Source organism: Euprymna scolopes, chromosome 43, assembly GCF_053919585.1.
Source record: "Euprymna scolopes isolate OS-2025 chromosome 43, ASM5391958v1, whole genome shotgun sequence".
Lineage (NCBI taxonomy): Eukaryota > Metazoa > Mollusca > Cephalopoda > Sepiida > Sepiolidae > Euprymna > Euprymna scolopes.
In genome coordinates, this window is record NC_136524.1 from 25,831,987 (window position 1) to 25,844,952 (window position 12,966).

Below are 12,966 nucleotides of genomic sequence, written 5' to 3' on the forward strand. Positions count from 1 at the left end.
TGCCTATTTTAAACACTATTAGTTACAATACCTTTGTTCAATTCACTTTATAAGTTTGGGATTTTTAGAAAATTTACAAGTTTTGTAAAAGTGAAGTTAAAAAATTATACCTTTTTATCGGTTTTACTAAATATGTACGACTGAAATTATTTCCGATCATTGTACGACTGACTGCTCCTGTTGTTTGTCATATAGAAACGACGCATAACGTTGCTTTAATCAGCAGGAGCTGACTCGAACAATTTACTTGTGCTGGAATTTTGATCGTATATAAGGGGGTTTACTAAAATTATACGACTAATTATGTACGACTATCTGCTCCTGTTACTGTTTTACTAATAAAGCAACTTTTACGCAGACGAGCTACTGAGTTTGTCAGCACAAAATATGTTGTGTGCTAAAACAAACAATAAAATTAATTTACTCTCAAATTTCAATCGTGAGGTTATTTTTGGCAAATATATTTTTAAATTCATTTCAAAAGTATTTACAAAAAAAAATTTTTTTAATATTTTTTACAATTTTGTGTGCCACTTTTTTTACTCCAACATCTTAGACGATTTCCTTACAGTTATATTAAGTTGTTCATATACTTGTTCAAAGATTCATTACATACACAACCTAAAATGTAGCAAATTGTTAATGGATGTGTCGTGGAGATATTTCAAAAGTCACTTGGTTTCTTCAAGATTTAGTTTGAACCTTTTTACTCCAGTTTAATTTAAAATAAAAAAAAACAGAAACAAAAAACTTAATACCTTAAAAAAATGTCTGAGAAAACTTTAAAAAATGGTTTCCTATGCTTTTTTTTTTTTTGGTCAATGTGTGCTGCTTGTCTAAACTGCAAAAAGTGTTTATTCTGAAAGCCGCTTTTAACATGGGGAGGTTGGAGGTGTTTATTCCAAAAGCTGAAATGCGGAGGTTAGAAGTGGTAATTCCAAAATGCATTTTCTTATTTTCAACCACCCCATGTTTAGAATGGTTTTCAGAATAAACACCCTTTGCAGGTTGGGCAGGCAGTGCATGCTGACCTTTTTTTTTTTCTTTTCTTTTTTTTTTTTTTGAGAAATGAACCAAAGTTGCATTATCATAAAACGAAACGTTATGCAATATTCTTAAAAAACAAAAACAAAAAAAAACAGAAAATAATTTAAAAAAAAATAATAGCTATTTACTTGTCTCTCCACGAGAGCAGTGAGACACTAATATTTTAAATGTGGAGAAAACTAGTTCCCTCAAAGGAGGCACACGGGATTGGAAATATTACTTCAATCTTCAGGGATTTATTCTACCTTGTAAAAAGATTTTTTTAGTGTTACATTGTTATTGAGTTACAAAATTAAAATTTTTGAAAAGGTCACTTGTAAAATTTAATTTGAAAAAGAATAAAACAACAACAACAAAAAACTCTCGGCTGAAAGTTATGACTGACTAAATTCCTTTTGTTTTATTTCAATAATAAGGAAATAAACTTGTATAATCATTTTTTTTTTTGGTTTTTTACAAAGATTAAAAAAAAAAATGTGGCATACTGCATTGAAAAAAAAAGATCTCAGTCCTTAAGAATTTGCCTATAATTAATTGCAACTAAGTAATTTTAATAACATTTTTTGCGCTGATAGACTTAGTAGATTGGTTGTGTAAGAAGGAATATTTAATAAAAAAATCGGGAGTTTTCTTTAGTAAATATCTTTTTAGGTATGGACTTAAAGATATTTGCCAAAAATAATCTCTAAAAACTTCTGAATAAATTCGTTTTATTTATTATTACAAGATTGCCTGCGTCCAAGTTGCTTCAATCAGCAGCAGCGGAAATTAGTTGTACATGAATCGTACATCATTTTTAGTCGTACATATTTAGTAAAACCACTTTTTTATTCATAGATCAAAGATGTATAGGTATTGTAAAAAAATCCTACAGATAGAGTCCACCCTTCTGACTCACCTATAGTTATTTTAAAGAATGAATAAAAATGATCACTATCTAAAGTTAACGTTGTTATGTGCTTAGTTTGTTGGAATTATTATCTATTATCACAGAATTTTGAAAAATAGAGGGACAAACGTTAACTTAAGAAAAAAAGTAATTAGTAAATATCTATTTTTTTATCCATATTTATATGTACATATGTATATTACTTTTGAATATATATATATATACACACATATATATATATATATAAGGAGAGAGATACACATGTATATATATATATACACACATATGCATACATACATTCAAAAATATACATATACACATACATACACATTAATATGCATATGTTTGTATTATATATATATATATATATATATATATATATACACACACGGTTATAAATATATATAAACCTATATAAATATAAACATAAAAATAGATATATGCATATAGACATACACATATTAATATATATATATTAACACACATATATATATTAACACACATATACATACATATATATTAAACATATATATACACACACACACACACATATATATATATATTAACAAACATATATATATACATATATATTCACACACACATACATATATATATATATATTAACATTTTTATATATATTAACATTCGTATATATATATTAACATATATATATATATCAACATACATATATATTAATATACATATATATTAACACACACACACATATATATATATATATATACATATTAACACACACACATATATGAATACACATATATATATATTAACACATATATATATGTATACATATATATATTAACACACAGACACATATATAAAAATTAACACACACACATATATATATATTAACACATATATACATAATATACATATTATCACATATATATATATATATATATATATATATATATATATATATGCTATCACATACATATATATATATATATATATACACACTGATAGACGTAAGAATCTATGTTACTGCCACCAAATGACTATTCCATATTTTTGATGAGTAAGGCTTTTGTTGTATATATATGAACTGTCTAATAGTTTCTATGTGCGTAGAACTTCCAGCTGTTATCAAATGATTTTTTATTCCTCAGCAACAAATAAGTAAATATTTTGCACGTGTTTCTTGGCATAGAATGAATCTAATTGGCCAGTTATTCATAGCATGCAACAAAAGCCCTCCCTTGTTTGAAATGTAATGAAACACTTATATGGCAACACTTCCACTGATATTTGGCTGTGAACTCTAACCAAATTTCCTGAAAAGAGAACTTGCTGTTAAAATATACTTTATATATATATATATATATATATATATATATATATATATATAACATAATGACGATTCTTTACAATTAAATAATAGTGTGTGTATTTGTATATATATATATATATATATTTTAATATACATGTGTGTGTGTGTGTGTGTGTGTGTGTGTGTGTGTGTATATATATATATATATATATATACACACACACACCTACACACATATATACATATAAATATATATAATTTATTTCAAAGGATGAAAGGAAAAAAAACCAAAAACCAAAAGAAGTGGAGTAATGTTCGGGTGTGTGTGTATCAATAAATGGACCTGCGTAGGTCAGCTTTTAACTTGATTCGTCCAAACAGACTGCATTCCTTCAATAACATCTTCAACTCCTTTCAAGGACTTTATATTATTTTCATAAAAAACAATATCGGCATTGACCATCCTGAAAAGAAAAATAAGAGCATAAATACATATTTATTGCTAATATTATTAGCATCATCATCATCATTATTATTAATTATTATTATTAATTATTTATTACTCATTCACTACGAGTTTTCACACAAGTTAGCATCAAAGGTTTCTCTTTGAGATAACGTGTGGCGTTCCTTGGAGTCTGAATAACAACAAGTCTCCCCAGATTTGCAGTACTTACCAACTCTTTTGATAACCTTTGCAAATTAGTCTGCGTTATTGCAATAGCTGTTTACCATTGATTTCTAGTTAGTAGACACCATTGGTATTCACTTGAATTTATAAATAAAGTAGAGTCAGTTTTTGGCTCATATCTTTAATTGAAATTGCCTTTTAATACAAGGTTTACATCGAAATCTGTTTAAGCAGCTATTCGCAGTTAATATTTGCCGGTTTTTGTAATGCAAAGAATATTTATTTCCTGTTTAAATATTTATTTTATAAGATCAAAGCTGACATTTAGGAATAAATTTTTTCTTCTTGCTCTTTCTTTGAATTTGTTCTGAGCTACAGCAAGGTCTGCAATAACAGATTTGGGTTCTTGTTCAGAATTCACCCTATATCAAAAAAACAATAAAATTTATATGAAGTATGTAGCCATGACAAAATAAAAATACCCTATTCCAAAAATCACAAACTGATGGAGCAGCTTTATTTTTAAATATAATAAAATCATTTTTAAGTGATTAATAGAAATTCTTAGGTATTACAATATAAAGCCCGCAATTTTGAACTGTAGATAAATTATCTTTTGTTTTTTTGAGATTATTTTTAAAAATGGCAGGCACGACAGTCACTCCTTCAATGCTAATAAAATTTAATTTTCTAATTTAAAAATAAAACTAATCAATTAATTTACATGATTTTTGGAATATGATATTTTCGTTTTATTATGGGCAAATGTGCATTAGACAGATTTTTCTTTATTTTTCTTTTTTTTTTAATATAGGGAAAATTCTGAAGAAGAACCAAGTTTTTGTCTCCACTTTACATAATCACAAGCTTGATTCAGGTGAAGGCTAGTTTTACAGGGACCATTGTACAAGTAACTTGTCCATCTCAACATAAATCTTCATTTTGATTGTTTCATAGCACTGTTGAGTTCCCTATCTGTCAGAAACCCTTCTACTTTAATAGTTTCTTCCCTTAACTTGCTAGACTTTGGAATTTCCTCCCCGTCTCCTGTTTTACGGATTGTTCTAACATACAGAAATTTAAATGTAATGTGAATAAACATCTCACTGCTCAACTTCCTACATAGTGCCATTGTAGACATGATCCCAAATAGTAGCCCCTTACATTCCAAGTGGCAATACGTTTTGTTTGGTATAAAAGAAGAATTCAAAAAAACAAAAACACAAAGATACTGGCGACTTCAAATATAAAAGCTATTTTCAAAATGGTGCTGTCCTGAACCACCCGAGTTGATCATCTGAGCTGTCATTAGCTAATCTTGCATTTGATTGGCATGATGCTGTAGCACTTTCAGATGTCTGAATAAACTGCGAACAGAATTGTGTTTTACATTTCAATTAGTGACGTGAGACGATTCCAACATTTTCATGATTCTACTACAATTACCGATTCTGTTAAAAATTCTCAATTCTGCTACAATTACTAATTTTGTTCTAAATTACAAATTCTGTTTTATAAAATCGATATTGCAACAACTACAAATTCTGTTCTAAATTACCAATTTCACTCCAATTACTTATTTTGTTCTAAATTACAGATTCTGTTACAATTACTTATTTTGTTCTAAATTACAGATTCTGTTACAATTACTTATTTTGTTCTAAATTACAGATTCTGTTACAATTACTGATTCTGATACAATAATCAATTTTGTTCTTAATTCGTGATTCTGATACAATTAACAATTCTCTTATAAATTCCCAATTCAGATACAATTACCAATTCTGTTCTAAATACTGGATCTCAATACAATTACTGATTTTCTTTTAAATTTCTGATTCCGATACAATTACTGATTCTTATTCTGATTTCTTTTTTGGAATCTTTAGAGATTTTTTTTTTCTTTTTTCTTTTTTTTTTATTGTAAAACCTTTGTGTAAGATAGACACATATTTTTTCAAACATAAAATACATATATCTTTCTCAATATTTTTTGTCAAATGTTTTCCTTGTAATTGGTTGAAAATACTGAAGAAACTAAAGATTAATTCCTTTTATAACAAACCCGATTTGAATTAGTTCACTGTTAATTGACAAAATGCAATCTGAAAACAATCAAGAATAAGATGATGCAGAAACAGAACAGTTTACAAGGCACCTTTTCCATTTTAAGATTTAGTTTATACAAATGTCAACTAATTTGTACATTCCTTTTATCAAAGAAGGTTAATGTTTTACCCTATTTTTAAAGATTTGATCAGATATGTTACTGTCAATATAAAATATATGTAGTAGATGGATTTGTTTTACTTCAAAACAACGAAAAAAAAAACAAGATAAAAATAAATAATAATACTAATATTAATAATGGTAAATAAGTGAATTTATGGCTTCAGCTAAAACACCCAGAAAAAAGGAGATCCTACTTTTTTAGGTGAGTTACTAATTCTGTACTAAAATATTCCAGGTTGAAAATAGCTTAGTTATGCAAAGTTTCAATTTTTTTTTTTTTATACAAATAAAATAAATGTGCATTGTACTTGGATGTTATTATGATCTATAGGTTATAGTTTTACTGAGAGTTTACAAATAGTTTCCATTAATGGAAAATTAAGTTTAAAAAATAGTACAAAATTGCTTTCTGAATCAGAAATTAGGGTACAATTTTTTTTAATTCCCATAATTTTTCTGCTTCTCTGATCCTATTAATCATCCTAACACTAGTTTCGATTCCTAACGCACGTTCTCGAATAAGTCAGTAAGTTGATCTGCTTACAATGGGGATCAGGACATTATCTTATGATTAAATATGAAAGCTTTAGAAAACCGAGTATATATTTTTATTAAATGAAAAAATCCAATCTTGTTGACAATTGTCAGGCATACAATTTTCTTTTTTGCAGGAGTCATCACCACTAGACTTCGCATTAAACAAAATAAAATAAAATAATTGAAAGTCTTCTATGATAAGAGTAGAGTCCACAAAGAGTCTCAGAAAAAAAAAAAAATTAAAAACTGATTTTTTTCATTTAATAAAAATTTTTATAGCAGCACTCAGTTTTGTAAAGTTTTCAAATTTAACCTTAAGAAATAATGTTTTCAAAACATGTGACTAACTCTTATTTAATTCTTTTAGGAATTGTTCACTTGCTTTCGATGAAATTAATTATGTTTACTATGCCGTTCACATTCTTAATAAAAGCATTTTATTATCCAAGGGAAGATATTTCTCTTTTTTTTTTTTTTATCAAAGTTATATAAACTAAAACATGTATTGGTGTATGTGTTAATTCTTTTTCTATTTTGATTCCAAATCTTTTTTTCGAATGAGCCAAGTTACAGCTGCTACTTCCAAAAAATATATATATCCACTGATTTTAGCATTATATTACACCACCAGTGACCTGTTTGGTCAGTGTTTTTTTTTATTTTTAAATACTTAGAAATTCCAAATGTTTATACAGATAAATAAATAAATAAATAATAATAATAATAATAATAATAATTGTTGTTGTTGTTGTTGTTGTTAATAATAAGAAGATCAATTATATTATTATTATTATTACTACTACTACTACTACTACTACTACTACTACTACTCACTTGGAGCTCCCACACCATTTGCTATCATTGATTTCTGGATGGCAAAAAGTTGTAAGTTATATCTTCATTTCATCATGTAACAAAATGAAAGACCAGTGCAAATAATAAAAACGGTAATTTCCACATGCGGCTAAAATAAGCATAAAACTAGAGTAGTGGAAAAATTCTATTGGAAGTTTATAGACAAAATTTATGACTATGCTGAACTTGTTAATATAGCTCTATTATTATTATTATTATTATTATTAATAATAAATTAGGATTAATATAATGATAATAATGATTATTATTATTAATAAAATTATCATTAATATTATTATAATCATAATTATTATTAATATTATAATTGATAAATTATTATTAATATTAATAAAATTAATATTATAATTATGATATCATAATTATTAAAATTATCATTAATATTATTATAATTATTAATATCATTATTAATACAATTATTGTTATTATAATTATTATTTATATCATTATAATAATAATTATTAATAATAATATTATAATTATTAGTATTAATATTATTACAATTATTATTATTTAGTAGTATTAATATTATTATAACTATTATTATTATTATTCACTCACTAGGATTTCTCACACAGATTATCATAAGAAATTGCCGACAGCAACCAGTGGTATTCCTGTGAGTCTGGGTGACAATGAGTCTCCCCAGATTTTCAGTATTCTCCAGCTTCGTCGGTAACCTTAGCAAATGAATTTGCATCAGTGCAACATAGGGCTATTACCATTATTATTTATTTATCATTATACTAGCGGAGGTACCTGGCATTACACGTGTGTTTGTAGTGTGTGTTGGTGGGGAGTAGATTGAAAAAAAAATGTTTTCGTAGGAAGGTAGGCCTCAAAACAACTATTAAAAAAAAATGAAGAAAAACAAAAACTAAAACAGCGAAAAAAGTTTTGAGAGGGAGGTAGGCTCGAATCTGATGGCGGGGTGTGGGGGTACTCATGTGTGCATTGGGGGTGGGGTAGATCAAAAAAGAAGGCTTGAATTTAAAAAAAAAAAACGAACAAAAAAAAAAAAAACAGCGAAAAAAGTTTTGATAGGGAAGTACGCTCGAACTTGAAGCCTTGAGGTTAGTAGTCTGATGACATACAATGAGGCCAGGAAGCCAGGGACTTTATATTAGCCGGAAATAAGCGTTTCAAAAATTGAAGGTGATTTTTTTAGGTCAAATCTTACGCCATAGGAGCAGTAGCAGCAAACGAATTCACATCGCAAATTTTGTTGTAATTGTAAGATAAATGTGGCTGAAATGAAATATATTTACGACCACGTTTCGTAAGTGTGACATATTATCTGTGTAGCATATAAAAAGTTATAAGAATGAGCGAAGAAGCCGAGAACCACCCCAAAAAAAGCCTTTGGCAGACATACAGAAAAAATGCACACACACAAAAACACACACAAATTTTCGCTTTTCTATTATAGATTACTATCCGTTGTATCCGTCATTGCCCGGGTGTTTGGAGGTGTGTGTGGTTTTGGGTAAATCAAAACACCTGGGTGTTTGTGTTAGGGCGGGAGGGAGTTGGGGGTAAAATAAAAAAAAAATTTTGGTAGGTAAGTATGAAGGATCAAACCTGAACCCGAACCCTTGAGGCAAAGTTGGTAATTAAAGTGTGAAAAAAAATGTGCGCCGTTAACCACTGGGCCACCACGAAACACTAACGGAAACACATTTGAATTTATTTAACCTTTTAGAATTATCAGGTGCCCGTTTTTAATTACTTAATAAGGTCAACTTTGACTGCGGGGTAGTATTTTATTTACTGCAGGAACGCTTTTTAAATTTTTTTTTTGTTTCCCCAAGATGATGATGGGGGGAACCAGCTCCCCATAAAAAGGGGATTGTCCAAATTGAATAGCAATTGTCTGATATAAGGAAAAACTCCACATTGATCAAATCTGATTGCTTTCGGACATTTCCGGCGATCGCGACCGGAAAAATGCCGCCAGAATTAGTGTTGCTTTTATTATACGAAAAAGCCTAATCCACATGCGGCGAGCGAAAAATGTTGAATATTTATCTTTTCAAAGTCAAACAAATTAAATAGACAGGCGACCTCCATTGTTAACTCGTAGATTATGATTTAGATGTGATATAAAAAGTTTTAAGACGTTGTGAGCCGACCGATCACTTCTCGGAAAAAAAGCCTTTTACAGACATATACAAAAAGTGAACATACATACATACATACATACATACACACATTTTTGCTTTTATATTTATAGATAACTCAAGTGGAGTTCCCGCACCATTCATTAACACTGATTTTCTTGATGGCAAAAAGATGTAAGTTATATAATCACGCATCTTCCTTTCATCATGTGACCAGATTAAAAATGAGTGTAAAAATAATATTGAGAACAGCAGTTTTTCACACAAGGCTAGAGTAAGCATAAGGTTAGAGAAGTGGAAAGTTTCATTGAAAGTTAACAGAGGATTTTAGGCATATTAGACACTGAAAAAAAAACAAATAATGGCTTATTTGTTATTTTTTAGATTCTCTTATTCTTAAAGGTACCAGAAGAAAAAAGGAAAAAAAAGTTTAGATAAAATATCCACAGAGCAATTTGCAATGTGCCAACAGAGAAATTTGTGAAGGTAGATGAAAAAGGGTCCCCATCCATACCCTGTCGGAATATATTTAAAGTCATACATACCCTGTTTGTGGTCCACCATCATTTATAACATTTAGTGTTAGGAGTTGGTGCCGCAGGAGATTAACAAAACTTTTGTGAATTCTTTGAAAAATCACCTGAAATAAGAGCAATTATATATATGTGTGTGTGTGTGTGTATATATATATATAACCTCATTTGAATAAAATTGTTCCAGCAAGGAAAATATAAAACTGACACTTAATCCATGAATTCTCAAAGATAAGTTATTCTCATCAGAGGAAAACAAAAAATAACAAATTACTGGTAAACATGAATTTGAAAAATTGAAGGCAAAACTTCAAATTTATGCTAACCAGTAATTTGTTATTTTATTGATTTTTTTTTTTTCTTTAATGAGAATAGATCATTTTTGAAAGTCCATTTATTAGGAGTCAGATTTTTTTTTTATTTCCCTAGCTTGAACACTTGACAATTTAATAAATTATGTAAATTTTTCTATTTTATTTTAATCATTTCAACAAATTACTGGTTAGCCTAAATATATATATATATATATATATATATATATATATATATATATATATATATATATATACATATACATACAGAGAGAGTGGCATATAGGTATAGAATCAAATATGGCAGTATATAAATTAAAGTCTATCCATGGTCCCTGAATTCCAAAGATTTTTTTTTCACTTCGGAATGGTACTAATAAATTATATAACAAGTAAGATCTTTAACCCCCACCCCCACCCAATGCCTTTTAAAGATTTTTATTTCGTTCCAATAATTTTCATTCTTTTTAATCTAAGGAAAAAAAGATTTAACTGTATCATTTTCCAAGGAACATAAGTCCATCTCTGATGAGTGTGTGGTAAATTACCACCATTCAATGAAACGTGTAAGACACATGCTATTAACAATAAAACATTATGAGTGTGAAATAAATACATCTTTGGTTTGGAATGTTTACTTCCGACATTATATATATATATATATATATATATATATATATATATATATATATATATACATACATACATACAATCATCCAGATACAGCACTGTTTTGCTGTATCACAGCTCATCAGCAACTACCTCAAACCAGGATCAAAACCCGACTGCCCAAACGACAGTCAAAGCTTCTCACCATTATGCTATACCTATGCTATGGGGGCAGTGTATTAACAATGTTTTGACATCGTCCAAACGCCTAAGCTCGATTTGTTTGCACAAAGAGCATCGCTTAATATTCTAATATCAGTTTGTATATCACTTCCCAATAAGCTCAACTCGAGATAGGGAGTATTATAGTCCACCATATATATATATATATGTGTGTGTGTGTGTGTGTGAGTGATGATGTAGATAGAATAGTATTGGAGAGGAAACAATTTCAAAAAGATATGAGGTAAAATTTAATGACACTTCTACATTTGCATAGATAATTAGTTACTGGTTCAAGAAATACTGATATATTTATCAACTATGCAATGAATTTAGCCATGTTTAATTAAAGTACTTCATAGCAAGACAGGATGAATTTTACTGATGAGAGGGAGGATCATTAAATGTCAAATAAACAAAGACTGTTTTACATTTATGACTGAAACTTGGTGGACAAGTTAGGCATAGACTAAAATTTATTTGTACAAAATATGGTTGGAAAGCAGGAAGGATTTTCTTAACGATTCAATGGTTGCTATTTTTTAAATTCTTTGGAGATACATACTTTATAGTATTTTCTGAGTCTCGAAAATAACCAATTCATTGAACTAGGATTCACATAGAAACCTCTTACTGATGAGACAAATGCCAAAGTGTCCCCCATAATTATTAAACATCTATAAAACAAAGACTGTTGGACATCGATGGCTGAAATTTGATAGACAAGACAAGCATAGCCTGGAATGTATTTGTACCAAGGATTGTGAATTTTATTAAATTCCATACGTAGTATTTTTGGGGAAGAAGTATTAGGGTTATTAAGGACTCTGTGGTTACTTCTTTAGGTGGAAGAGGGAATTTGGGGAGCAATAAGACAAAGACTTTGGACATTCATGGTGTACAAGTCATGCTTAGACTGAAATTTATTTATACTGAATATTGTTGTACAGTATTCACTTTAGGCAGATTGAACTGGCTTTCTCTGTAGGAGGAAGTGGCAAGAGAATATTAAATTTGCAAGCAGTCCCAGTTGAATAGCAGAAAAGATTGTTTTTAACAAGTCCATAGTTGCCATGTTTTATTGCTTTTTGTTTTGGATCTTGTAAATAACCAATTCATTGAGCTGAGATTCACATTAAAATATTTGGTTTTAATTTTGTAGTGAAAGTCACAGCTGTCCAGGGCTATCCTGTAGAACTACAATACTAAGTTTGAAGACAGAGAATAAAAAGAAAAACAAGTGAATATAAAAAAAATAACTGACCTTTACTTGATGTTGAGGTAGAACGTCTATGATAACCTCATGGAATTTAGTCATTTGTTTGCAGACAGATCGGAAACATGAAGATGGCATTGGAGCCTTGGCATCCCACTAGAACAAAAAAAAAAATATGCATATATATTTATTCCTGGTCGAAAATATTCAAAAGATTAAGAATAATTGAATTTCAACAAGGGTCGTTGATAGTGCTCAATCAAAGAGAGCAAATTTATAATTTTTCTTGCCTAATGAGATCAATAATGATCAAAACAGTTTGCATATAGTAGCAAGATATGACTATATATATAAAGGAAATAAAAATTATATATCACTATTTCATTTAATACATAAATATACAAAGATATCATTTTATGTGTAAATTTTCAGTATTTACTTCAACAGTGCTCAATATA

The 12,966-nt window shown here is 28.5% G+C and overlaps 1 protein-coding gene across 4 annotated transcripts in view; it reads right to left on the reverse strand.

Moving 5' to 3' along the window:
• Positions 1 to 3,329: 3,329 nt before the first annotated feature.
• LOC145268247 (vacuolar protein sorting-associated protein 54-like) overlaps positions 3,330 to 12,966 on the reverse strand; it is a 181,054-nt gene continuing 171,417 nt past the window's right edge. For all 4 annotated transcript variants that reach the window (XM_080123579.1, XM_080123578.1, XM_080123576.1 and 1 more), the window contains 3 exons: positions 12,557 to 12,664; positions 10,163 to 10,257; positions 3,330 to 3,688 (listed from right to left, as the gene is read on the reverse strand). In XM_080123579.1, the coding sequence (XP_079979705.1) occupies positions 3,577 to 3,688; positions 10,163 to 10,257; positions 12,557 to 12,664 (315 nt within the window). In that variant the 3' untranslated portion in view covers positions 3,330 to 3,576. The remainder of the gene's footprint in view (positions 3,689 to 10,162; positions 10,258 to 12,556; positions 12,665 to 12,966) is intronic.